The following is a 27,914-nucleotide window of genomic DNA, read 5'->3' on the forward strand; positions in this document are numbered from 1 at the left end:
TCCTTGAATTTCTTTTTTGTTTATGTGTCATATTTCAATTTGAAGGTTCTAGAGATCACCTCTGGTATTTCTCAATACCCACTGTAGCTTCTGGGTTTAATGCAGTACCTGGGTATGAAACTGAGAGCAAGAAGGGCTGGGGAACCAAGTAGTCTAGTCTATACATTTCAGTGGACTCCCCCCAACCACATAGGGCTCTCTCTCTCTATCTCTCCTTTGTCCTTTGCCTCTTTCCGGATGGAGAAATCCTGATCCAATAGAGACCAACCAGCCAGATGGATTGCTTCATCCTCAGCTGCTGACTTCCCAGCTCTTGTGCAAAATCAGGAACTCCTTGTGCTCATTGTGACCCACTTCCTTTCTTACTGGGACCTGCTCAGGGTGGAGGCTTAGGTCTCAGTGGCTTCTCTTGTTTTTGCAAAAGGAAAATAATCTCCCGGTCATAGTCGCCAATAGGCTTTTCCCATGACTTTTCCCATGGCACCTCCCAGGTGGGAGAGAAAAGAAAGGAACACTGTGTCCTGAGATGAGCTTCAAAGATACCCAGGAGGGCGGAACACGATGTAAAACCACTTGTTAAGATTACAGTGTTATTTGAATATGAGGGATTGAAGTGGGTCAATGCAGGTCTTGGAGTCCAGGGTCTATATCTGGGCTCTAGCACAGATCAAGCTGCACGTGCAGCTTGAAGGACATTTTTATGGTTTTGAGTTTTCAGTTTGGCAGGCAGGCAATGTGTCCTGGAGTAAGGGCTCTCTTATGTCCAGAGATGGGTCCTTGTGAGAAGCACAGTGTGGGGGGGTGGGGAGAGGCGAGAGTTTTTGTCCTCAGTGTGTTGTCAGTCCAAAGATGTTGATGGGATAATCATAAATGCCAGTATATAAAACACTGACATGTGATTAAATACAAATTAATGGAACTACATAGAATGATACATTCTACATAAATAAGTGCTTAGACAGTTGCTAGACAAATGGAAATGATTAGAGATGGGTGAGGTTGGCTGAAGCAAGGATCGGGAAATAGAGATGTTTTGAGAAATGCCTTTATTATCTTGTGCCCAAACAGCTCTGAGCACAGGCACCTTGGCCAACTCAAACAACAGGAGGTCCGGTGGGTGGGTGGAGGAGCAAGGCATGGAGCCATGTAGGAGGAGAGTGGTGAGCTCTGTTCCCTAAGCTCTGAGCGACTCTGCCCACTCCCACCCCTCATCCCTCACCCCCAGCACCACAGCTCAGTTCTTCTGCAGAAAGAGAAACCAGGGGCATTCAGCCCAGAAGAATGCAGACCTGTGGCCTCAGAATCATAACTTTGCATATGCTATACCTTTTTACTGTTTTAAGACATAAGGAATGATTCCCTTTTATTCTGAATTTATCGAGATCTCTTAGCACCTTAACCTAGAGTTCCCATTAATCCTCCCAAAACAGACTGGACTGATGTTGGAGGGTGGAGGGAGAAGGAGACAAAAATCGGAGATTCAGGAGATTAGGGGGTCAGGGGAGCCTTCACCTCTACTCTTTAAAAAAGATCTTTGCATTGCCCTAGACCTTTCTGGTCTCAATTGCCTCATGAAATAATAGATGTGAAGCACTTTGAAAAATGTTTCAACACTCCACCTCCTGGGAGTTATGACTGTGGTGAAGCTGAAAGTAAAGCCTCCATGGGGGACTTCCCTGGGGGACCAGTGGTTAAGACTCCATGCTTCCACTGCTGGGGGCACATGTTTGATCCCTGGTTGGAGAACTAAGATCCCACCAAAAAAAAAAAGAAAAGAAAAGAAAAGAAAAGAAAAGAAAACCTCCTATTTGCACAGCCTGTCCTGTTTATAGAGCACTGGATTGCACATCAGCTTACTCTCCACTATGCTGGGAGGTAGAGGTGGCGGGTGAGTTTACCATTTATGAAGAAGAAACTGAGACTCAGACAGGCTAGATGACTTGCCCAGAATTATACAGCAAGCAGATGTAAGCTGAGCATGGAAGCCAGGTCTCCTGATTCCTGGTCCATTTCTTTCCACCTAGCCTCTTAATGTTTGAAGGGACACAAGGGTTATTTTGATAGAATCCTATTCTAGAACAACTCAAACGTCATTATTTAATGGCAGAGTGCCAGATCTCACTGTTCTCCACCTGTTAGGTCTTGGATTTTTCTATTTAACGCTATTTTTTGAGAGGCAAAACAATGCCCAGTCAAGGGATTTTTACAGAACGAAAACCTTCAAAGCACAAAGCCCCAAGCTACCACAGTGTAGCATTGTTGCCCCAAATTGAGGTCTCCCTTCCCAGGGGTCCTGGCTCTGCACAGAGCTGGACAGAAGCCGAGGAGGAGTGTGGGGGCAGAGCCTCCCCAGAGGGGAACAGATTGGCAGGCTGGCCCCAGTGCCAGCACTTTGAACAACCCTTTTCTTTTCCAGCCAAACGTCCAACGTCATTCCCCTCTCACCTCCAGCTCCCAGGCAGCCTCCCCCTACCCCCATTCTGTCTTTGGGTGGGCTCTGAGGAGCTGATGGACTCTGGAGGGATGGAGGCTGTTCTCCTTTATGATTGGCAGGAGGATGAAAGGAGGCTTGAAACTGGTGCGGGGCAACTGTTGCCATCTGTCTGGTGGGACGTCACCAGGGATGGTCTCACCCATTCACTCCTTCATGCAACGCTGGGCTCGGGCCTTTTGTTTGGTTGGCTAGGGGTGGGGTTGCTGTAGTGCAGTGGAGAGAGGTGGTGGGCGAGAGAAGCAGCTTCTTTGTGCCTGCATCAAACTTTCAGTAATTCACTAGGGTGATTTGCATGAGGAAGCTGCCTAAGCCCCAAAACACCCAAGTGATTGACAACCTCCAGCCCTCTCCCCTGCTCACATCCCCCTCCCCCTCCCCCTTCGGCCAAACAGCTCCCCAGGGTTAGAGGGAGCGGCCCCAGCTCCTCTGCAGGGATGAGGAGCAGGAAAAGCTGCTCTGGCCCTCTCTGTCCACCCTCTGGCCCCATCCCTTTCGCAGTTGGAGGTGGGTCTGGTGTCTTCCTCCCTCCCCACCCCCATCAGTCCCTTACAGCTTTTTTCTTTTTGTTTGGTTTCTACGTACTAGGCTGGCAGGCAGAGGGGCCAAAGCAGGAGGAAAGGCCCATTAACCACCCAGCAGCTGAGCAGGAAAAAAAAAAAAGGAGCTGAATAGAGAAGACCGGGTTGGCAGCCCTCCAGCCCAGCTCCTGGTCTTTGAATAACACCCCAGACCAGGAGCTGGGATCAGTGTGTGGGAGGCTTTGGGGCATTTAATTATTTAAAGGGCTCACTAAAAGGAGCTAAGACCCTGGGGAAGGGGGAGGAGAGGCAGATGGTGTGCCCAAGTTGCTGGGAACCTGGAAACTGGGTGCAGGATGGGTGAGGGTGGGGGTGGGGGAGGTAGGGAGGACTGAGCTAGAGGTCAGGGTTCAGGGAGTAAGAGAATGGAGGAGGGGAAGTGAAACAGAGATTGCCCTCTAGACCCAAGCAGGCCCTGTGGATAGTCTTTGCCTACACCAGCTGGGGGCAGGCTCTCAGCCTCTCCTTTCTGTACTCCTGCCCACCACTCCCCAACTTTGAAATTCGTATCTGCCCTAAGAGGGAACCATTTTGGAAACACACAACAAAACTGTGAAGTTTAGGGGATCACCCCTTCTCTTCTGGCACTTAGGGATGCTCCAGATTGGTTTAATGGTGACCTGAACTGGGCAGATGGATAGGAGGATTTTCTCTTCCTCCCTTCCTCCCTCCCTTCCTCTTTCTTTCCTTTCTTCCTTCCTTCCTTTTCTCTTTCTTTCTTTCTTTCTTTCTTTCTTTCTTTCTTTCTTTCTCTTTCTTTTCTTTCTTTCTTACTTGTGGTAAAACTTCTGCAACATAAAATTCACCATTTTATCTAGTTTCATTTTATATGGTGAGACCATACACTGAGTCTGTGGAAATACTGAGAAAGCAAATAATTGGAGGTCCTGCTCTTGGGGGCACAGGATGCTTCAAAAGGCAGTCTGTGCCCCCAAGAGCACAGGGGCCCTAGGTCTCTAGGTAGAAACATACTAGTCAGATTGAATTTGAATTCAGCTCTGCCATGTACTAGCTCTGCGACCACAGGTAAGTTATTTAATTGTTCAATGCCTCAATTTTCTCATCTTTAAAATGAGGATAAAAAATTGCTCCCACTCAGTATTCTTGAGGGGATTAATATAGGTGAAGCACTTAGAAGAGTGTTTGGCTCTTTGTAAGGACACAATAAATGTTATTAAATATTATCGTCATTACCATTACCAGATCAGGAGGCATTTATATAGGCTACACAGTGGAAACTGAGAGAAACAGGGAATTTGGGAATTGGGTACAAGGCCAAAGGGGAATTTGGTAAGGGTGTAGATTTGCCTCCATCCTTTCTCCCATTTGTAATGAGCTACGGTTGGAAATGTGGTCTTTGCTGTTCCAAAGATAGTAGTCCTGTTCGGGTAGCCCCCCTTTCCCACCTGCATCCCTCTTCCACCTTCACCAGGGCGAGCGAACAGTTCCAGGACCTGGGGCTCTGAAACCCTGTGGTCCAGACCCTTGCTTTGTGGCAGTTTAGGCATTATTGTTAGCCCTATTTAACTGATGGGATAACCAATTCAAAGGGCTTAGGGGACTTGAGATTTGATTCTTCTGCTTTTTGGGGCTTTCCCCACTCTAGCCCCGCCCAGGCCACAAGGTCATGTGGAATGAATTGGTCACTTGGTCACTGTGGGGCACACAGTGCAATACAGCATCTCAGCCTGTCTTCACTTCTCAGTCTGGTCGGCCTCAAACGTGTGAGGTGGGCTTGTTTTCTGCACCTTCCAGCGAGGCAGTTCTCCCGTCCTCAACACGCCTGGGGGGCAATGGCGACGGCTTTCAGTCGGGGACAGCCGAGATTGATCCCGCGCGGGCCGCCAGGACTCAGACGTGCACAGCAAGGGTGGTGCTATGGGGAGGCTGGGGGCGTGAGGGCAGGCAGGTGTTTGGCTCCCTCCCTCCCGGATGTGGGCAGAGGGAGGAGCCCCCGGCCAATCATCCACGTCCCTCAGTCCCTACGGAGAAGCTGCCTGGGACCTTGAAACGCGACCAAACGCGCTAGCTAGTTGGTTTTCCTAGTTTGGCAACTGGGTGGTGCCGCAGCCTCCGCCCGCTCTGGGAAGCCCCCACCTTGGTAACAAGCTGCTGATTGGCTGGCCATGGGGCACAGCGGACCAGTCAAAGCCCTCCCTGATGTCGAGGTTTGGCAGAGAGGAGTTAAAAAGGGCGGGGGAGGGGGGCGGGGGGAGGCGAGACACTACGCGTATTCGGAATGGAGGTGCTACGCGGGTAGGTAGCAGAGAATCGGGCCTTTCACCAGGAAAGGGCAGGCGGGGGAGGGGCCGAGGAGTGGCTGCCTCTGTGCTGGGAACCCCTCCCTCCCGCCACCTGCTGCTAGAGCGTCTCGGGTCCCTAAAGCTTAGGTCTTTCCCCCATTTCTCAGGCCTTCCTCACAGCCTGACCGACTGCAGGGCTGGTGCAGCCTTTCTTGAGCAATTTTGGAGGTTCCGGGTTTCTGAAACCTCCTCGGTCCTCTCTCCGAAGTCCCTCTGTATTTGGGCGTTTATTTTCCCAAGTCTGTTACTCGGGCCCTCTTCGTTTTCTTCTTGTATATCTGTGTGTGCTCACGCCCTCCTAGGGCCGTGTTACCAGTCACCCATTCTCTAAAACCAAATTAACCATCCGCTTTATTACACTGTACCTATTGGCAACAACCTCCTAGACTTAGTTGAGTATACATTTCTGAGGACATACATTGTAAGCTTTGTAAGAGAAAGCATTTTGAATAACTTTGTTCCCCCACCTCAATGCACACAAACATACATACATACATATTCAAAGAACCTAGCACAGTAACATCAAGATTAGGACTCTAGAGACGGTGACAGGGTACAATTCCAGCTCTGCCACTGCTACTGGCTGTGTGACCTTGAGCAGATACTTCACCTCTCTGAACCTCAGTTTTTACCAATGAAAAATGCTAATGATAATAGCACCTACCTCCTAGCATTATTATGACAAAATGCCTGACACACAATGCCTAATAAATGATATTATTTTAGATATTAATAAAGAAGGAATGAGTATTACTTCCCCACAGTTAATCTCAGCCCCCCATTCTTGGTTTAGGTGCTAGGGATAACAACTAGATTCTAGGGACATTTAAAATTACTATCAGTAAAGCAATTTAGGACTCAGAATAAAGCTTAGCACAGTCTCACAGCCCCCAGCCTTCACATGGGTCCTGTTTTAGCTCATAGATTTTACGAAGGGAGAGATCTGTTGGCAAGATAGGATTCTTTTTTCCTCAAGGACTTTTCTTAAGATTTTTTTTTTTTTGGCCGCATTCAGCATGCGGGATTCCCCAACCAGGAATCGAACCCGTGCCCCTGCAGTGGAAGCTCAGAGTCAAGGACTTTTCTTCAAATTACTCCCTCTCAAAAATTTTAGAACAGCAGCATCTGAGGATTTACAATAATCCCATTTTAGTAGGATTTAACATTCTCCTTTTTTTTCACAGACTCGTGGGGTGCCTCCATATACTTACATTAACACCAAGGTGTGATTGTTAAGTTTTTCCCAAAACTCTCCACTGAAGTCCTTTCTTGTTGCTCAGAGACTCATCTTTTCTGCAGTCTTTGCCTCTCCCCCACATGCTACACACTGGTCCATAGATTTTCTTCAGTGAACACGGAGGCTGGCAATTCAGTGCTCACAGACCCCTAGTGGTCATCCTGCCATGTTCTATCACCTGCCATACCCTGTTGATGTCAGACGTGGCCTTTGTTGATGTTTTGCATTATTAAGAACAAAAACAATGATGTGTCTGGGGCACCTCAGTGGTGCCAGATGCTGGGGACAGGGAGGATGCAAGGGGCACACAGCACTGGGGTGTAGTTCAATGGGAAGCCAGTAGACCTGGGTTTCAGTGTTGAGTATATGCCATTAGGGGCAAGTCAATAAAAAGTGTTAGGTCTCAATTACCCTATCTGTAAAGTGGGTGTATCAGACCTGTCTCATTACTTTATAGATATTTTGGGAAAATAAATGGGGTCATACTGTTGAAAGCACTTCATATTTTTTGGAAATTAAAAGGGGTGTGTTTGTGTGGGTGTGGGTGTGGGTGTGTGCAACAGGCTATTAAATCCATTTTATGCTACTATTTCCATTTGGCTCCCAGAAATATGATCCAACAGTTGTTATTAAAAACTTATGAACCCAGCTTTGTGCTAACTGTTGTGAGATATATGGAGGGATCATATGACACGATCTCTACCTTTAAAGAATTTACAGTCTAACCAGTTTGCCCAACTAACACATGAAATGATGTGTCGTATTGACTGTGGGTCCCCCACATATCCTCTTCTATCTTACAAGTAAAGGATGATCTGGTGGTGTGACAATGGAGCCAATAGGTGGACGTGCCTTACTGCAGCTAGCACAACTGCTTACCTCTTACCTCTCTCTTTCTGTCCTTGGTGGGGTGTGGGGTCTTACAAACCATCCTCACTGCTGTCTTCGCCAATGCTCATGAGTCATGGCCTGATGTCTTGTGACCTGAGTTTGGGGAGATGCTCGCCTTTGATGCTGCCCTTCACTTACTGTTCATGTAGTTACCTGTTCCTGATGCTTTCTCATCTGCACCTGCCCACTGCCACTGCTTACAAATGCCATCACAGCCATTGTAGCTACAGCAGCTCCTCTGGGGTGGGCTTTGGGTGGGACACTGAGGGTACTATTATTCCCAGCCCCCTGTCCCCGGCAAGAGAAACCACCTCCCTACCCCTTCTAATCTCTGTATTTGCTCCCACGGCCAGGTAGACTAGAAAAGATGCAAGTTGCTCACATTTCCCCACAGCACAGAGGGCTGTGTCCCTTTTGGGGCTCCCCCCAGCCTTCTTGGTGGAGGGAGCTAGTCTGGGATGGGGTGGAGGACCAGTTCTGTTGCTGCATGCTCAGCAGGCAGATTCCAGCTCCAGATTCTCTGTGCTGGCCCAGCAGATTTAGCTCCTTTCCTTTTTGGAGACTGTCAACAAAGACTCAGTATAGCTTCTAAGAAGGAGTAGATCAGTGTAATTGCTATCATCTTTGAAAAAAAAGATGGGCATGCAAATTAAAATAAATATCAATACCAAGTCTCATCCATCAGACTGTCCAAATTACTGAAATCTGAAGCAGTATTTGGCATCATGGGGATGTGGGGAAATGGAGGCTCATGTACAACTGGTGAGAGTGCACATTCATACAACCCCTTTGGAGAGCAGTTTGACAGAATCTAGTAGAGGTAAATTGTTCATATTTCACGACTTAGCAGTTCCCTCCTGGGCATATATACCAGTAGTTTTTAACTGGTGGTGGTTTTGACCCCCAAGGGAACATTTGGCAACTTTGGAGATATTTTTGATTTGGACTGGGGAGGGGACAGATGCTAATGGCATCTAGTGGATAGAGGCCAGGGATGCTGCTAAACATCCTACAGGCAGTCCACTCTGTCCCCCCACCCCTTGCCCAACAAAAAATTATCCAGAGCCAAATGCCAGTAGCGCACTGTAAAGAAATCCTGATGTAAACTCTAGAGAGACTCTCAAATGCAATCTCAAAGAGACAGATAAAAGGATGTTCACTGCATTATTTGTTTCTAACATTACAGTATTGAAAATAATCTAAACGTCCCTCAAAAGGAGAATAGAGAAATAAATTTAGGTGTTTTCATACAATGGTTAGAATGAATGAACTGGAACTACAAGAATCAATATGGATAAATCTTGAACACACAATGTTCACTGAAAGAAGCAGAGTAATACAGAAAGTGCTACTCTGTAAAGTTTAAAGACACAGACAACTCTCTACTTCCCCTATGGATGTAATGCAAGTTAGTTATTTTTGTCTCCACCAAATTCCACAGCAAGTACCTGGAGACCTTTACATTCATTCTTTCATACACTAAATGCACCAACTATTGACATTATCTGGCTCAGGGTTTTGCATACAGAAAAAATTTGTTGAATGATTGAGCTGTGCTTATAGAGAGACAAGACCATGATTTGCTTTCTCTTTTTGCCTTTCCCCTATGATCTGCCTTTCTGCCTGTCTTTTCATGGCTTAATTTAGAGAGGGTCCCAGAACTTGGATGAGAAAACGCTGAATCTTCCTTTTTCACACTGCTAACTGAAATTTAGCATTCCCTTCAATTATGAAGGTAACAAGTCACTGCAGTATTAGCAACCTGAAGCTTTGTCACCAACTGAAATTACAGATATTTTCATATCACATTACAGTTATTGAAAATACATACATTCATGCTCATTAGCACTTCGAAATGACTGTAGTTATTTAGACTTGTTGCTGGATCTCGTTTTTTATGACATTAATACACATTTATATATATATATATATATATATGATCTAAAAATATTTATACATTTTGATAACTGTACTTCATTGTAATTGGTTTCCTTTGGAATCCAATGGATTTTATTTTATACCTTTAAAAACATTTTGAGAAGAGGTCCATAGGCTTTGGCAGGCTGCCAAAGGGGTCCACAAATGTCAAGACTCCCTGGTTACACCATACCTTCTGATGCTTTGATTATTGGTTAAGTTTCCATTGGGGCTCGGTACTGATCAGAGCCGAATGGGAGAAAGTGGGCATGGATTGCCACCTTTAAAAGTTTCAGAAAAGACTCTGATGGCGCAAAGTGAGATCTGCCCACTAGTTGCTGGAAGACAGAACTGTGAGATTGAGCCAGGGCTTTGGAATGTTGGTAAAGTTTTTTGGTACTTGTGTCTGAAATAAGAGAATAAAGGCAGTAGATGGTTTTACCCCTGCCTACAGCTCCAGCCTCGTTGCTCCTTGCCGCTGTGCCCCCAGCCATTTTTGCTGTCTTTCAGTGTCCAGGAAGCTTCCTCCTGCATTAGGAGGTCTATACATGCTGTTATCTTTGCTGGACTTTCCTCCCATCTCTTCATCTAGGTAAGTACACTCTCCCTCCATATCTGATTATCTGCCCCTGATCCTCCAGACTAGGTCAGGCTCCTTGATAATCCTCATGTAGACCCATCCTCATCTCTTTCACAGCCCTTTCTCAGTTTGTAACTATGTGGTCCTTGGGGTGACTCTTTAGTTCACTGCTTGTCACTGCACCAGATTATAAATCCCCCAATGGCAAGGAAGGCTTGCTTTTATTGTCTGCAGTATCCCCAGTGCCTGACCAAGGGCTTGTGGTAAATATTTATTGATAAAGAGTGAATTTTAATTGGAAAATTCATAATGGGACTGTGAATGCTAGCAGAATGGATTTAGGTCCACAAAAAATAAAGTCGTATGGCCTCCCCCCACTGGTGACACCCCATCTACCACCAAGCATCCTCCACACTCCTAGTAGTTCTGCATACACCACTAACACAGAGATCTTCAGGCTAGCACAGTAGAAACAGTACAGCAAAACTGACAGGCTGGGGAGAGAGATGACCTGGGGTCAGATCCTGGCCTTGATGCTTTCTTCCTGGGTGATCTCAGCCTCTTTGTGCCTCAGTCTCTCCATCTATATAAAATAGTGAAAATAATAGTACCTCTGGCATAGAATGTTTAGGAATGCTAATGAAGCCACATAAATAAAACACCTAACACGTAAGTACTGATCAAATGGTAGCTTAAAGGAAAAGAGACAACTTTTATCCATCAGAGCCTGATGGATAATCCACTCCTGCTACCCTCTTGAGAAACACTGGATTTAGAAAGAGAATTTCACAGAATATATTAGTGAATATCTTCAGTAAATAATATATTCAGCTCAGTAAATATCAGTTGTGGTTATTTCTCTATTAGAAAATAGTGAATTGTCCTAAAAGCACAAGCCTAGCTCTTAAAGGCTTTCAAGAAATGTGCATTGAGAAGTTGAATGAAAGAGCAGATGGGCTACTGAATGCTTATTTTCCTTTTCCAGGCCCAACTTGGCTTTGCAGTACTTGACTGCCCTCAGTTCTACATAGTTGCCACTAGAGGGCAGGCGCGGTTAAGACAACAATACTCTGGACCCACCAGCGCCATAATTACTGGGTAAACAAGGGAGGATGGTTGAAGGAGAAAAATGATAGAATGATTGAAAAAAAAAATTTTTTTTTCTTTATCTCTTGGGGACCAAATGGAAGGAAATATGGAGCTAGTGAGACTGAAGTTAGACTTAAAGAAGCACTTCCAGAGCACAGAGTTTGCTAACTAGAGATTTTATACAGGTGACTTTTTAAAAACCTCTTAGCTATATCTACCCAAGCAGAATAGATGAGAAAGTGGGCTCCTCCAGTCTGAGGCTTATGTGACCCTCCCTTAAAGTAACCCTTCTGTGTCTGCCTTAATTGACTCCATTCTTGCAGATGCAATTGTAAAATAACTTTATTGGTTGGGTTAGCCACCACTCATGCTTTTCCTGTGATAAGGATCCTTTATAGAGGCATGATGGTGTTCACATGCAGATACTTTCTGAAGAGTCCTGGGGCAAGGGACAGCCTTGCCCCTCACCTCAGAGCTCCTTTTTTGAAATGAGCTGGTTTGGCTTTTGTGGATTTCAGGGTCTGGAGCCAAGAAGCAGTCCAAGTATCCCCCCCCTTCCCTTTTCAGGGAAACTGCTTCCAAGCATACACTGTATCAGGGACACAATGGCATCTGGGCAAGGAGCAGATTAGGGCTAGCTGTCCTCAAGCAGTCCCTGGCCATGGCTGGATGGCTCCCTCCCAATGGTACCCCAAAGAGCAGAAGGGTTAGGTCCCTGGACAACACTACTTTCAGAAATGGGAAGAATTACTTGCTCTCCACCCAAGCTATAAAGCAACAGCCATCTTCAGTAATGAGAGTGTAGCTCAGAGATGTGGAAGCAGAGGGTTTTGTGCTCAGTACAGGCAAGATTTGGCTGCCTGGCCTGGGCTTCACTGACCCAATGAGCATCTCCAGCCAGAGCTGGTACTATTAACTGTGGCCTTAGGACAAAACAATTAGTACAGATACCAAAACAATTAATACCACAGCCTCCTCCTTTGGCAAGTCCAGGGCTGGTTGGAGTCTGTCTCTCCCATCAGGATATAGACCTTTCTGCTTGCATGAGAGGAGAGGACAAATTACCTCTCTCATGCTTTGAGAACCGCATGGACTCTGCCTTTGAAGATAAAGACCCAAGTAGGGAGCTGCTGGGAATGCAGAGAGTGCTGGCTAAGAATGAAACTACTGCAGCTGCTTCCTCAATTCAGCCAGTTCGAGGTGTGTTTCCCTCCATTATGGATGCTGATGATAAGCAGAATCTGGCCTTTCCTCTTTTTTTTTTTGGTCAAGCCCAAACTAGTCTCCAGCTGAGTCCACAGCCTTTCCTCTTTTGAAGTCTGATCCACCTTCAAAGAATTGCTTAGCTGCTGAAATATAGCCCCATACATTTAGCTAAGCCTGAGGTTGGTTTTCTCCTCCCACATCAAGCCAAGGACGTGGTCATCATACTGGTGACCTCTGGTGTAGAGGTGACTCTTGGTGTCCTTCCAACCTCAGACACGAGTGTGAGTTCTCTGCACAGGAACTGGGCAGATGAGCATATGCCTTGGGGTCTCCTGCCTCTGCCCAAGGAGAGAAGAGGTGTCTGTGGGGCAATGTTGAGTGGATGAGGCGGACTTAGGAGGAGGGAGTTGGCCAAGAGGTATATACTGAGAAGCAGCGAGTGGGAGCCCAGAGTAACTGCACAACTAGCCCAGCACATGGGAGAGCTGTCAAGCGCTGCTCACAGACAGAGTCAGTGATTGTTTAAAAAGTAAGGTTATGTACTATTGCTCAAGCAAATTTTAAGGTTCACGGCACCAGATCGTTGTGAAGAATGGGTAATGAGATTTCTGGGGTTGGGACTTCAGGGATTACTCCCTCTGCCACCACTTCTGTCCTGGAAAGGAGAGTTTCATGTCCCTCAGAAGAAGGCTGCCTGTCCCCTGATTCCACCTAAACTTGCCTACAGGGAAGAAGACTGTAGAGGGAGCCCATGGACTTCTGTCACATGGTCTGTCCCAGACCTTCCAGCAAAAGCCAAACCAAACCATCAAGCCAAATGCAGAGGGGCATGGGGGCTCTGGCCCTGCGCCCAGTGCGTGGGCCGCTCAGATCTCGATGAGGCTGGCAAGGCGCAGGCAGAGGGGCGCGTCGGGCGGCATGGCACTGCGCTTGATCTCGTTCCCGTCCAGGCGCAGCACCTGCAGCTTGGAGAAGTTCATGACGTCCACCACGGTGCAGAAGCTGCTGATGGAGAACTCTGTGGGAACAAGAGGGGCGGGGGTGGGTCGGAGAAGCCCAGATCAGGGACCTGGGTCCGCAGTGAGGCCAGACAGCCTCTGTGAAGCTTCTAATGTGAGAGGTGGAACTCGGCTGGGTGGAGCAGGCACTTTCCAGGATCAGAGTCATACTTACACCAATTAGTGGGCAGAACCGGAGACAGAGTGGGGTCTCTGCCTGTGTAGCTCCACCTCATACCCATCCCTCTCTGTAGACCCTGGAATGTCCTGGAATGTCCTTCCAGCCAGGCCTTGATCTTTTCCCATCTATGGGCAGCAGGTGGCAGCAGAAGGCAGTCAAAGACGAACCCTAGCAGCTTTGATTGCTTTTGGAGAGGAGGGTGTTTCCGAATTGCCTTGAGAAGGAAGACTGGGGAAATGCAGGGACTTAAATCTGGAATATTTCCTAACACTTTGCAGATAGAGAAAGTGGCAGGAAAGAAAAGAGAGAAAATCTAGACTGAGAGACAAGCGTCTCTGAGTTCAGAGCTTTGAGGGCGTTGTCCGTGTACATTCTGAGTAAAGCCAAAGGAGTGAGCAAGGCCCTGAGGTTTAAGGAGATGGAGACTGATAGATGAACAGGGCTGCTATGGAGCTCAAAAGTCAAATAAATAATCCCTTGCATCCCGCATTTAATATGATATGGTTTACCCTCCTTTTTTGTGATCTCAAAAGAAGTACCCTTTTATGAAGATTTTCCCTCCAAACCATGCAGTCCTAATTGATACAGTAGTTCTGTTTGATTTAAATACAAATCCTTCTGCTACCATTCACCTTGTTCTCCCTCTGGTTGTCCTCTTGGACAAATCAACCACCTCTGTCTCTAGCCTACTGGGTCAGGAACTTGAAGGATAAAAACCAAGAACTCAGCTAAAACTCCAGCAAGGACAGCCAGAGTCACCACTGAGAAGCTGCTGAAGCCCCTAGAGGCTGCCTTCAACATGGTGTGTGAGAGCGTCAGGAAGGTGGCTCATGTCAAAGGGGCTTTGGGTGAGGTTACCTGTCGGGTCTCTGTAGGCTGTAACACTTAGGCAGACCCAGAGCTGGGCTTGCTTTTGCTTCAACCAGAGGCATTCCTCTGCTTGCCACAGTGGTCAGGAGCTGTGTGTCAGCCTGGAGCTGGGCAGGAGGAATGGGAGGAAGGCTTTCCTGACTCTCTTCCTAGAGGTGACCTTCGAGGGCATTGTGGATGGAGAGATTATGGGTATGAACATGAAGGTTGCAAGGAAGACAGTATGGAGAGCTTAGATAGATGAAGAAATTGTCTTTTAAATTAGCACTAGCAATTGTTTTCAGTCTCTGTCAAGACTGACGGAGAGGAGGTGGGGTGAGGCTGCAGCCAGTTAACTTGTACTGCAAATGTAAGGTAGAAAACCCAGCCCCAAAGAATAATGAGAAGAACAGGAAATACCCTTCTTTGGAGAGCACTCAGAGGAGGGGGGTGGAGACCTGGAATGCTTTTGGATGTTTCCTTTCTGGTCCCAGGGAATAGATCAAGTGGCCTCCAGGTGGACAGGTTGGGGGCAGAGCCAAGGCCAGGGGCCAGGCCTATGGTGTCTGGATGGAACAGGTGGAGTGGCTTGGGCTGGGGAGAAGTAAAGTGGCCCAGCTTAAATATCACCTCCAACCCTGTCGGGGGACTGCACTTAGGGGTTCCACCATAGATTCTCTACACCATCCTGGGGCCTTCAGACTGCCTGCTAAAGTCCTGGATCCCAACTGTTGAGCACTTAGGGGCTGTTCAGCACACAGCATGTATAGATTCTATCCACAGGCTGAGCACCGTGAGCCCCCCTCTTTATCTTCCCTAAGCTCATGAATAGGACAGGGGCTTCTGCTTGGAGACTCTGGAGGACACTTTCCATCCCAGATTAAATTCTGACAAAAGTCTTTCCAAATTCCTCCTGGTATACCCGCCCTGCTCTCTGGATCTCAGAGCTACTGAATAACATTCTGAGCTGTGTTTCCTGCTATTGCCAGGCTGGAAAAACTGAGGGAGATGCTAATGGAAGAAGGAAGGGGGAGGGAGAGGGCCAGGCCTAATTCCCCTGCACACCCTTCAGCTCCTGTCCTTTTAGCTCGCCTCTCAGAGGGTTGCTTCAATATCCCACCTTCACCACCCACCCCTGCTCTGGGTCCCTGACCAGCTGTGCAGGGAGACCTCCTTCACATTTGCCCAGGCGAGGGGCTGAGCTTGGAGAACTGTCTTTCCTGCTGGTGGTCTGAGTCGGAGAGATACTCCTTCCATTCTCAGCTAGAGAAGCCTGGCTTTCAGTCCTTTGATGTTGATGGTAGAGGCTATGCTACAAGATCTGGGTGACATAAAGAGATTGCCTTTCCTTCTCTGTGTGTCAGTTTCCCCATCTTTGCGATGAAAAAAATAAAACAGAACAAAACTGTACCTGGCAATTTCAAAGTGGCAATGAGAAGAAAAGCTTATAATATAGTCACTGTGTATCGCTTTTTCAATTATATGCCAGGCGAACCAAGCACTCTACATGTATTAATCCACTAATTAAGAAAAATAAGGAGTTGGTGTTATTTTGCCAAAAGAAGACTAAGAGGGAGATAACCAGACAAAGGGGCTTTGGCTTAAATTGCACAAGAAGGGATTTGGGGTAGACACTGGACATTTCCAGGTTTGATTTAAGGGAGAACTTTCTTGCAAGACCTTGAGACACTCGACTAAAGTGATTTTATCTTTGGCAGAGCTTTTGGAAGGGGTGAACCGCCTTGTATTTGCGCGGCAGATGTGGTTCTGCAAGAAGGCCGGGTGACAAGCTGCTGCAGTGGAGACTTTCCCACCCCAAGTTTCACTGATTGTACAGTTAGGCAATAGCTAATGGCTTCTCTCCCATGACAGCCGCTCTTTGTTGTCACATTTTCAAGGTCAAACTCTGATAAAACACAGTATACAATATGACGTTTCTGTTGTGACGATCCTCCTGTATTTAGAATGAGTGACAGATAGGTAGTGGTGACTTCTGGGTGGGATGATGGACAGCTACAAGCAAATGTCAAACCCTTTGCAGCATGCAACATCTTAGAGACCAGAGAACCCTGCCTTGGGAATAGGAAGACCCGCACCCCCACACCCCCACCCACCAAAGAAAGAGAGACTTTAAATACAAAACAGTTTGCCCTATACATGATGGTGTCTTGCACTTCCAACTAGAGAGCCAGGCACCTCTTCACCTTGCCCGCCTCACAGTCAACCTCTGGGACTGGTGCCTCTCTCACTCAGAGGGCTGTCTAGCTCGTTCACATCTTGCCCAACGACTGATCTGTTCCCTGAGCACAGGGAGAGAAAGTATTGATGGGAGAGGTTGTGGACTCAGTCCCTATCCATGCTTTGATGGTGCTGTTTGCTCTCAGCAGGCTCTGCTTCAAAGCCCTTTGCCAATGGTCATTAATGAGTCCTTCATTCCCCAGGGAGAAGGGTACTTTGCTGCAGAGGAAGAGAGGTTAAAATCTGGCTCTGTACCTTCCAGCTGGATTAAGATATCAGAGGCCCTGGGGTAATGTAAGCACATTATGAACACAAGATCCCGAGAGGGAGCTGAAAATCAACTAGATAATCCAATCTGAAATGAAGATTTTAGTTCTTGGAGACAGAGAGGCAGCACTTTAGGCCTTTTCTGGGAAGAGCTTGGAAAACAAGAAGCCCTTGTCCTTGTCCACCACCCCAGGGTTTTGTGGTGGTCAGGCTCATGTTACCCTAGGGGGCCTCTGCCCTGCCACCAGGGGCTCCTTGTGCTCCAGGCAGAACCAACCAGAGCAAGTGCTGCATTCAGCTCTGAGAGGCTACAAATTCTTGTCCACCAGTTGTTATGTTTAAAAAGCAAATAAACATCCAAACACAAGACCAGGCTGTCGAGGCATGAGTAGATCAGGTGGAAACAGAGAGCTCATCCTCTTCTGGGTCAGTGAGAAAGTACAGATACCATGGTTTCTTAACAGCACACTTTCCTCCTGAGATGGACCATAGAAGTTCAACTTAAATCCCCCTGTCTATGAACTGCCCCCTCCCAAACCTCTCCAAACTCCTCTCTCACTGCTTAACACATGACCCCTTCCTCTTAGACACACGAATTTCCTGGCTGCCCCCTCCAGGTGGCCTGTTAAATGACTGGGCCCTTTGTTTGTGGCAATTGCGTTTCTCAGAATGGCTTAGTCCTGTGTTCCTCCAGCCCATGCCCACTTATCTCTCAAGACCTAAATTGAGACTTACCTCTTCTGGGAAGTCTTCTTCCATACCAACCCACTCTCCCACTGACTTTTCCTAGCTCTGCTGTGTAGTATAAGAGTATGCCACTATGTACCATTTTGTACAGGGGTATGGCAGGGTTTTCAGCTTACTTCATTGGTACTCTTTGGTTCCCCTACTTCTATTTCTTCTGTAGTGCCCCCAGCACTCAGAATTGGGTCTTTCCAATGCAGCAGACAGCCCTCCCCACTCCCCTTTGCCAAAGTCTCACCATTGATCCTATTGCCTTGGAGGTAAAGGTTCTCCAGGTTGGTGTTCACTGGGGGGATCTTCTGCAGCTGGTTGTAGGAGAGGTCGAGCTCAAGGAGGCTGCTGGAATTGAAGGTGTTAGAGGCCAGGCCATTGTTGGTGAGACTGTTGTGGGACAGCCGCACATACAGCAGCTTGGGCGACCCCCGGAAGTAGCTGTCGGGGACCGAGTAGACATTGTTGTGCTCTAGGTACAGCTGCTCAAGGGCTGAGGGCAGTCCATCAGGCACCTTCCGAAGGTGGTTGTAACTTAGGTCCAGCAAGATCAGTGACCGGAGGCCTCTCATCGAACTGCCCACTTCCTGGATCTCGTTGTGTTGGAGGTACAAGGCCGTGAGGTTCTCCAGCCCCTCCAGCGCGTTGTTGGGGACCCTCGAGATCCGGTTGTGGTCGAGATGAAGCTCCCTCAGGGATCGAGGCAGTGGGCCAGGCATCCGGGTCAGGTTGTTGTGGTCCAGGTACAGCCTCTCCAGGTGCCTCAGCTTGGAGAAGACCTTCTTGCCCACCTTATCACTGATGATCTGGTTGCCATGGAGAGCAATCCAGAGCAGCCCAGTGGCGTTGTCAAAAACGCCCTCCTGGATGGAAGAGATCTGATTGTTCTGGAAGTAGACGTACTTCATGCGGGAGGGGACGAAGGGTAGGTACTTGAGGTTGCGGTTGTCACAGTACATGGCTGTGGGGAAGTTGGGGGGGCAGTCGCACTCTTGGGGGCAGTCGCGGGGCTCTGGTGGGGGTGGAGAGCCATAGGCATAGGCTGGACCTTCCTCTCCCCCGTAGGGGTAAGGCTCATAGGGCTCATAAGGGTAAGGGTCATAGGGATCGTAGTAGGTGGACTGCTGGTTGCGGAGGTAGTGGAACCACCAGTGGGTGTCTTCCTCATATTGTGCCCGGGAAAGGGAGCAGAGCCCTGCCAGCAGCAGGAGGGAAACCCACTGCATGTTGTCTCTCTGCAAGAAGGGAGAGAGAACAGAGTAAGCAGGCATGAGTGAGACTCTAGGGGGACAGGGAGGCAGAGCAGGTGAGCCTTAGTCTTTGAGCTCTGCAGACCTGACTTCAGCAGCAAACAGCTGTGAGCCGGAGCCTTGCTCTCACTTCCTCTGGGCCTCCTCCCAGTGCCGCCTCTACACACTTGGTCCAGCGGAAACTTGGCTGTCTGGGGGGAGCTAGGTGCATTTTCCTCTGGTCATAGAGTCACAGAAACATAGCCTTTGAGATTAGAAGGAGCTTGAATGGAAGTGCTGCATTTTTTTTGGAGGGCAGGTCCATAGGAACCTCTAGCAACCTGAAGGTACTGTTGGGGGAGCTAGAAAGGCCACAGCAATTTCCATGGGAGTGGTAGTGGTGGTGGGTACTCTTTAGGCCTGAATTCACATCCAGTTTGGACTCCCCAGGACATAATGTTTCCCAAGAGTCCAAGGAAAAAGCCCTCTGGCTCTTTCCATATCTCTGGGAAACATCCAGAAGTGGCTTGAGATCTCAAAGGGGAAGATCTGAACTACTTGGGAAGGCAGAGGGTTTCTGTTTTGAGTCTGTGGGGAAGGTTGTGGTCCCCCTGCAGCCGCCGCAAGGCTTGGGCTTGTGGTGCCAGCATCTGTAACAGTGCCAGCACCTATAACAGTCTGCTGGTGAGGAAACTCTCTGGTTGGCAGTTTGTGGCTACACATGCAACTTGGCTGGCACAGGGTCTTCATGTAACAGTTATAGATTCCCTCCAGACTGGGGCCACTGCCACCCAGGTATGGCACTTGTCTTCTAGAGTGGGTACTGAGTGCATGCAAGTCTTAGTGCACTCGTCCAGTAAAGTGTTACTACTTCTCACACTCCACCATGGACATTATGCAAGAGCCAAATGGGGCCAAGAGACTGAATGAGGAACATCAAACAATGGAACAGGAATTGAAGACTCTTGAGTATGCCCAAGGGAACATGGCTTTAGAATGGGATTCTGGCATCCTCCTCTCCCATCCCAAGCTACCTCCAGATTACCAGGCTCCATATCTAGGCCCCCACATTTCCTGGCAGCCCATTGCCTTCGAGCTTGTTATGCTAGCGAGATGAGAGCAGGGTGGGCTTAGAGAGAAGTGTGGGTTTGGTGTCACCTGAGAGGGAAGCTGAAGGAGTGGAAGATGAGGGGTCATGGGGTAGCATATCAGGCTGGATGTCTTACTCTGAATACCTATAGCCAAAGCACTGCATAACCCCTGTGAGCAATGGGTACCTTCCAGAGGGGTGATTGTCACCCTTGGGCAGAAAACCTTAGAACCTTTCTTGGTCTGGGAATAGTCACGTATGCCATTCACGTTGCTATTGGCCCTTGCTGGGGTTGGCAACTGTGGACAGGAGAAAGAAAAGAGTCTAAAAGCCAACATCAAATCCAATGAACCGATGAGAAGGACCCTAATGGTGACAATCTAGTCACCTTCTGGCCACCGGCTCTGTCAGACCTCTCTGTCCCCTGAAAACAATTCCCTTAGGCCCACTTTATTCCATTAGCCTCTGGGTTGCAGAGGCGAGGCACCTGGCTCATCCTCAGGCAGCCTCAGACAAAGAGCCCACAGTGTTTCTGAGGAGCCAACCCAGCCACCCACTGCCTGGGCATGCTGGCTGGGCCTTGGCACTGGCCAGGGGAACACGGATGGCATGGCCCATTGCCAGCAGCACATTTTTCCATGCTCAGCTCTGGGCTGCTGCAGGATCACGGTGGCTGTCTGGAGGCTGGCACAGTGAGCCTCTGTCTTCATTTCTCCTTCCAGACTAAGCACCGTGGCAGACAAGAGCCATCTTCCTCTTCAAGACCCAGCCTTCCAGGGCTGTGCTTCCTGCCCACTTGACTCTCCTTTGGAGTCATGACTGCTAAAAGGGTTTGGTGGCACCTTATTCCTCTCTTTACCCTACCCCCATCTCTTAGCAATGTTGATCTAGGGTTTATACTCTTAAATCCTCACCCCCCCACCCCCAATGATAGAGACCCTCCTGTGCTCAGAGTTTTGTGAGGTGGAGAGTTTCTAGGACTGGCACTCTCTGAGTTGGGGGGAGCTTACTCAGGAGTTACTGCTGTTCTTTCATTTCTCCATTCTAGAGAACCATTTCTCCCTTCTGTCAGAGTCCAGGAGGTCAAACCAGAGCTATTCCCTAACCTGAATTGGATCCCCATTTCACAGCTCCTTGGACCTGGTCAAGTCTCAACATTTCTGTGTATTCTTTCCCTTTCACCCCAGCAACACACAAGTGTGCGTGTGCACGCGTGCACACACACACACACACACACACACACTACACAAAACTCCCTCTCCGCTCTCATAACAGAATTTAGTTACCACAACCCTTCTGAAGAGAGACTGCAGGGACACAGGGCTAGGATGGTGGGCTTTCTGAGTAGTAGTAGGGCAGAGCTGGCTACCTTAGATACCTGGCCCTTCACTTTTTCATGCCTGAGAACTGGATGTCCCCCAACAACAGAAAGAAACTGTAGGACAAAGGTAGCATGTTGGAAACCCTTCCTTCTACTCCCCTTTCCCCGCTCCAGCATCCTGGGACACAGCCCAGATGGGAGAAGGACGAATGACTCCTTCCGCCCGGCCCTTTCCCTGCTCCCCAGCCTGTTTGCTCTTGTTCCTTTATGGAACTACCAGGGACAAAACCTGAAGTAAAATGACTGACTTACCTCGAGTTGAACCTTTCAGAGAATGACCACGTCTCTCTGTCTGGCCTCCTTGGTTGGAGAGTGTGTGAGAGGGAGAGGAGTGAGGGTGTCTACTGAGAGTGTGTGTGTCTGTGCCAGGCCAGGGCCCGCCCCCAAATTCCTAATCAAATATTGTGAAGAGAGGGGTTGAGGAGCCCGGATCCTGGCTTTTTCGGCTCTGCTGCAGGGGCGGAGCTCACACTCAACCACGCAAAATCCTGCTGTCCGCCTGACGCTATAAAAACCACCTTCTTTCCACTCATCTTCCCTAAAGCATTGGCAGCTCAGGGTCTCTTTCTGCTGAATGAGTTAGTGGCGCCCTAGAAGTTATTTGTACAGTCTCTTATGAAGCGCCTGGATTTCTCATTAAACCCACAAGGGCAGATGCAGGGATGGGGAGGGCCAGGATTTGGGAAGAGGCATCTTAACTCTTTCAGCAACCCACGGGTCCCACCGGAGAGCTAGTGCTCACCCTTCTGGGCTCCGGCGCCCTCTACGGGCAGGTGGTTAGGCTAATGGACAAGGGAGAGGACACAGGACAGCTGGCTCTGGCTCCAGTTCCATCCCTGACCAGTGTAGACTTGTCTGGGCTGTAGGGTTTCTCTCTCCCCACTGGGATAAAAGGGAAGAAAGGGACTCTCATATTTGTTGATCACTTACTGTTCACTAGCCTCATGCACTTTCGCCTGTCTCATGATGATCTTAGGGTTAGCAACAAGTACCTTGCTGAGTTGTAGCAAGGACTCTGTGAGGTAATTTGTGTGAGGCCCCTGGCCCAGAGATGATTGCTGTTGTGCCCATTTTACAGATGTAGAGACCCTGAGTAAGGGGAAGATGAGGTCGGAGAAGCAGGCAGGAGCTAGACCATGAAGGGAATTTTAGGCTATGGAATGGATTTAACTTTTATTCTGAATGTTTAAAAAGCAACCTGTTTTAAGCAGAGGAAGTGAAAAGATCTGACCTACTTTTTTAAAAGCACATGGGAGAGACTGCTGTGTGGCAAAAAGCAGGAAAGTGTGGAAGCAGGAGCTCTAGCCCGCCTTTGTTGAGAGATAATGGCAGGTTGGGCTAGTGCAATGGAAGAGGGAACAATGTATTTTTAGACAAGGAGTCTTGAAAATGGACCAGATAGGGAGTTAGGGGAAGTCAAGGATGAGTCCTTGATTTTGAGTTTGAGCAACTGGTTGGGTGGTAGCACCATTTCCTGACATTAGAAAGCTGGGGAGGGACAGAGTCTAAGTTAGAGATGCCTGTTAGGCATTCCAGTGGAGATGCATGCAGGCAGTTAGATGTATGAGTCTGAACTGGAAGTTCAGGGACTAGAAGAATTTGGATTACCTAGAATCTCAGTAGCTTAGATGAACCCATGCATCCTGAATGCTCTTTCCTCAACTAACTGCCTCATGCTAACATCCAAGGAACACCCCTTTAAATTTTTTTAAATTGTGGTAACTAACTCATAACATAAAATTTACTATCTTAACAAATTTTAAGTGCACAGTTCAAAAGTGTTAAGTATTGCTGTACAGCCAGTCTCTAGAACTTTTTCATCTTTCAAAACTGAAGCTTTATATTCATTAAACAAAAATGCCCCATTTCACCCTCCCTCAGCCCCTGGCAACCACCAGAGTAGAAAGAACTACTTTCCACCTCTATGAATTTGACTACTCTGCATGACTCATATAAATGGAATCATACAGTATTTGTCTTTTTGTGACTGGCTTATTTCACTTGGAATAATGTTCTCAAGGTTCATCCATGTTGTAGTGTGTGTCAGAATTTCCTTCCTTTTGAAGACTGAGTAATTACTGTATGCATATACCACATTTTGTTTATCCATTTATCTGTCAATGGACATTTGTGTTGCTTACACTTCTTAGCTATTGTGAATAATGCCGCTATGAACATGGGTGTAAAAATATCTCTTTGAGATCCTTCTTTTAATTATACTGGTTATATGCTCAGAAGTGGAATTGTGGGATCACATGGTAATCTATTTTTAACTTTTTTGAGGAACTGCCATACTGTTTTTCATAGTGGATACACCATTTTACATTTCCACCAACAATGCACAAGGGTGTGAATTTGAATCGCTCCTTTTTTTTTTTTTTTTTTTAATTTTAATTTTAATTTTTTTTTTTTTTTAATCGCTCCTTATTTTTTAAAAGTACCAATTGAGAAAGCCTCAGATTTGAATTTGAAGAATTTAGAATTTGAATTTTAAAGAATGGCACTTTTGGTTGCTCCAATAGGGTTGAGCTGTTGACATAATATGAAAGGTCCTTATTAGGGACCCAGTCTCCTCAGGAATTTCAAAGAGTTTTTAAAAAGATTAAATATAATGAATGGGCCTTTGCTGACTACCTACTATAAACTAGATGGTTTACGTATGTTATCTCATTAATAATCACAGTAGATATTTTGTGTTGGAAATAGGGAATCACAGATATAAAGTGATTGGATAGTGGTAAAACAAGGATCTGAACCTTGACCTGCATGACTCCAAAGACCTTTCTCACAACACAAGGCCAGAGGACTGGTGGAGTGTAGGGGGTAATGACCACCCTGCTGTCAGGGCTGAACTCAATTAATATGGAGTGCAGCTAATTACAGTGGCCCAATCTGCTTGAATTTGGGAACAGGGGATTGTAAAGATGAGAGGGGGCTGGGATACCGGGTTTCTCTTCCTGACCCCACACATATTTCATTTCAATTTAATACATATGAGCATTTACTCTGTGCCTGGCATGCTCTTAAGTGTTCGGGACACAAAGAAGGTTTTGATAGAATACCTGCTCAAAATAAAGCAGATGTATAAGCAGCAAACTCTGATCTCATGAGGGAGGCAGAGTGGCCTTAATGTGAAGATGGTTATAAAGAAGGCACAGATAACTTTCCCATCATTTTTGAGTCTAGAAAGCAGTCACTTTTCAATGGAAAACACTAGTTCCAGCAACTGGGCCTGAGAGACACTCCTTAGCTGGATCTAGATAGCCTGGACAAATACACCCATTAGGTACAGATGTTAATTTTTTAAAATTCCAGCATACCGAATAATACTTCACTTAGTAACAATGAAAGTCAGTAGAGTCTGGGGGCCAAACATTGAATGGGATTCTTTCCAACTAAGATCTACCAAAAAACACAGTATCCCCATGTGGATTTGCACTAGGTCTTTAGTCCTCTATTCTGTTTCAAGGTAGGCTTGGGAGGAAGAAGAGAGGGAGGGGATGATTGAGACCAGGTCAGGAGGAAGAGTTTCAGGGAATCATTCACTGTTCAAAAATTCCTTTGTCAATGGATTCTAACCTCCATTTTGACTACTGCCTCTCTGTTTGCCTGGTTCCTGGATCTAGGCCCTCAGAGCTTGATTTCAATATAGGAAACCAAGTAGGGGATCCTGATGTCTCTCAGATTGCCAAAGGAATCCGCATGTGAAGAAAGTTCATTTGGGACACTGGTGCTTTCTGGGAGGTGTCAAGCCAGCACTACCCAGTTACTAGACTGCAAGCAAACTAAAGAAAGAGGCTATGTTATTCATTTCTGTAGCCTCTATCCCCAGCTGGGCATATAGTGCTTGGCGCTTAGTAGGTAATTGGTAAAGTATTATAAAGTGAACTATATTTTTGGCTCCCTACAGAGTCTGCCTATCTTCAGAACCCAATGTTTGGTAGAACAGCCACCACCAACCAGGCCAGGAAAACCTTTAGGCCTTCAGGCCAGTTAGACTTTCCAGGGGTTCATGTCATTGCTATTTCCTTCCCACCCAGAAAAGTACAGGTTAAGCCACAACCACTAGGCAAAGCTGATTGCCTTTGATGTTTGGACCCACCCTGTCTGGAAGAGACAAAGTGCCTTCTGATTCAAATTTCCTACCAGCAAAGAGAGTTATGCACCTGTGGCCGCCAAACCCTTCCTCTTCAACCTTCACAGAACCCAAAAGCCACTGTTTTTATAAAACAGCCTCTGATCCCAAACAACCAAGGGATGAGGGGTAAGCCTGAAATCCACCCAAACAGAATTATTGAGTTGGATATAAAGAGGTCAGTAGAAAGATGATCATGGTGATACAATCCAGGCGCTGCTGCTTGCCCATCCTGAAAACTCTTGATGCCAGAGAGGGACTGTTTACTAGTCTGAGGTTTTGATGGGAAGTCCTGGCTATACTGGCACCCAACAGTGGTGTCTCAGAGTTTCCAAGGGAGATGTTTCCCCTTATTCCCTTGGCACTGAGTGGTCATTAGAAGTCCTCACCATGGATAGTCTCCTCTCTACAGAGGATGAAACAAAGATGTTGGAGCTGGTGGGAAAGCTTGTTTTCTTTCAAATGCAGTAGGAGAATAGGAACTTGGAACCTCAAGTTCCAAGTTCTGGGAAATGCATTGAGGGCTTCAGAATTTCCTTCTAATAAGCTCTTTAAAAATAAGACAGAGAACAACCTTTCTTATTTAATGGATAGCATCTCTTATTTTACTGTATATTTACTGCATGCTTGCTATTATTAACATGATGAGGACATACAGGATGGATTCCAGAAGATCACCTTCTGGAAAATATGAGTGTATCTGAATCAGGAAAGGGAGGTTGTTGGTTCAGGGAGCGATACCTAAATGAGGAAGGAGGCAGAGGAGAAAACTTGAAATTTGAAACCTGGAGGGTTTGGTTATTCAGTGACTCAGTATGTGACATCCCTCTTTGTTCTGCAAATGAGGTAATGGTTCCCCTCAGACTGTGCTTGGGGCTGTTGGAGAGAACAGGTGTAGCATAGACCAGTTCCCAGGATGCTGGGACCTGTCATGGATGTTACCTGGCTGTAGGTGAGACCAGGTCTGGATATTAGCTCTAAAATATCACGTACCATTTCTGAATTCTCACCACAACCCTATGAGATAGGTATTTTCATATCTAACTTTTACAGATGAGAAAACCGAAGTTCAGAAAGGCTAATTCATTTGTTCAAGGTCGTATAGCAATTAAAAGCAGCAGGGCTTGGATTCTAAACTTAAGTCTATCCACCTCTAGAGTCTGAGTTCCTAACCAGTATGCTATATAGAATCTCCAGAGTAAAGGAAAATGCATGGGTTGGGAACACAGATACATGTTCACATTCCAGCTCTACCACTTATTAAAGTAGTCTCTGTGACTTTGGGCTAATTGCTTAAACATCAGTGAGACAACGTTCTCATTTGTAAAATGGGGGCAATAACCTTAACCTCATGAGATGTTGGGAGGACTAAATGACATAAAGGACATAGGCTCCTAGTAGGGAGCCTGCCACACGTGGACCTCCGATAAATTGTAGCATCCTTTGGTCATTTTAGTAGATTGTCAGCTCCCTGAAGAATGAGGCAATGTCGTTGTGCCTCCCATTAGTACAATGCTTGGCCAAGTGCCTGGCATGTGTTAGCCCTTTTCTAAGCATTATGAATAAATGAAAGGTGAAGAAGCTGGATTTTACTAAAGGGTAGTAAACATACTTTGGTAACTTAAACCAATCGGAGAGAAGCTAGCCAAGGGTAGAGGTGGGACTTTCAGGGCTAGAATTATTGAACTGCCCAAAGGAAGGGCAAGAAAGGTGACTATAAGGCAGTGTAGAACCCTCCACAGACATGTGCAAATATCTTTGGGGGATAGATAGGGAAATATCTTACTTATCTGGGGAGGGTCATGGAAAGGTCAGGATTCAAGAGCCATGTACAGAGCAGCCCACAAGAGGAGATGCCTCAGCTCCTTCCCAGACAGGAGTGTAAGAATCAGGTTTGGGTTGGGGAGAGAATACCACCTAACTGGTAGCACCACTCTGAATACCCTCAGGCTGAGGAGAGTGGTTAACTCCTACCTGGAGATGGATGAGGCTGAGTCCTCAAAGCAAGAATTAGGAACAGGTCCCATGAACCCATCCAAAGGTCGTTGGACTTGGATCTAGTTCAGTTAGGTCTGCAAAGACCAGGAATAATGATCCCTAGTACTGTGTGAGATATCTAGAACTCTAGTTCCTTCTGTGGTCCCTGAAATAAAACAACAGTTTAACAATTAAATAAAAAACAAATAAGAAAAATTCCTTAAAAACAAAAAGAGGAAGGGCAATATATTGTCATTGTCTTGGAAAGGACAGGGATTTTGAGTCAGACAGAATGGCTTTGAATCCCAGAATCTAGAGCATGCCCCTTAATTTCCTTGGTTCCCTTAATTTCCTTGGTTCTCCTTCAGGTTCCTTATCTGTAGCATGAGGATGTTAACACCTAGCTCTTTGGGTGGTTTTAAAACAATTGTAAGTATCTAGCACAGCACCTGGCACATGGGAGACATTTAGAAAATGTCATTTCCTTTCCTCACCTTGCGTGTTTGTCCTGGAACTGGTTAAAAATAGGGCCTTGTATC

At 47.0% G+C, this 27,914-nt stretch overlaps 1 protein-coding gene and 1 long non-coding RNA gene across 10 annotated transcripts in view; one reads left to right on the forward strand and one right to left on the reverse strand.

Annotated features, from left to right (window-relative positions):
- The first annotated feature begins 5,281 nt into the window (after nt 1–5,281).
- Nucleotides 5,282–27,914, forward strand: part of LOC132374953 (uncharacterized) — a 93,087-nt gene continuing 70,454 nt past the window's right edge. For 7 of the 9 annotated variants that reach the window (XR_009505848.1, XR_009505846.1, XR_009505841.1 and 4 more), the window contains exons 1-3: nt 5,282–5,328; nt 9,931–10,012; nt 10,986–11,098. This is a non-coding gene — a long non-coding RNA (uncharacterized LOC132374953). The remainder of the gene's footprint in view (nt 5,329–9,930; nt 10,013–10,985; nt 11,099–27,914) is intronic. The other 2 variants (XR_009505849.1, XR_009505847.1) reach the window with 1 other exon arrangement.
- FMOD (fibromodulin) lies at nt 11,414–21,695 on the reverse strand. Its single transcript, XM_059939468.1, has 3 exons — nt 21,516–21,695; nt 17,811–18,798; nt 11,414–13,313 (listed from the first exon to the last, which is right to left on the reverse strand). The coding sequence occupies exons 2-3, from the start codon at nt 18,787–18,789 to the stop codon at nt 13,162–13,164; spliced, it is 1,131 nt and encodes a 376-aa protein (XP_059795451.1). The 5' UTR covers nt 18,790–18,798; nt 21,516–21,695; the 3' UTR covers nt 11,414–13,161.

The sequence above is a fragment of the Balaenoptera ricei genome, chromosome 1 (genome assembly GCF_028023285.1).
Source record: "Balaenoptera ricei isolate mBalRic1 chromosome 1, mBalRic1.hap2, whole genome shotgun sequence".
NCBI lineage: Eukaryota > Metazoa > Chordata > Mammalia > Artiodactyla > Balaenopteridae > Balaenoptera > Balaenoptera ricei.

Excerpts from the sequence above, each read along its gene's own strand:
- FMOD (XM_059939468.1), bottom strand. The coding sequence starts at position 18,789 with ATGCAGTGGGTTTCCCTCCTGCTGCTGGCAGGGCTCTGCTCCCTTTCC. Across the intron at positions 13,314-17,810 it reads CCAAGGCAATAGGATCAATG|AGTTCTCCATCAGCAGCTTC; the intron begins GTGAGACTTTGG and ends TTGTTCCCACAG.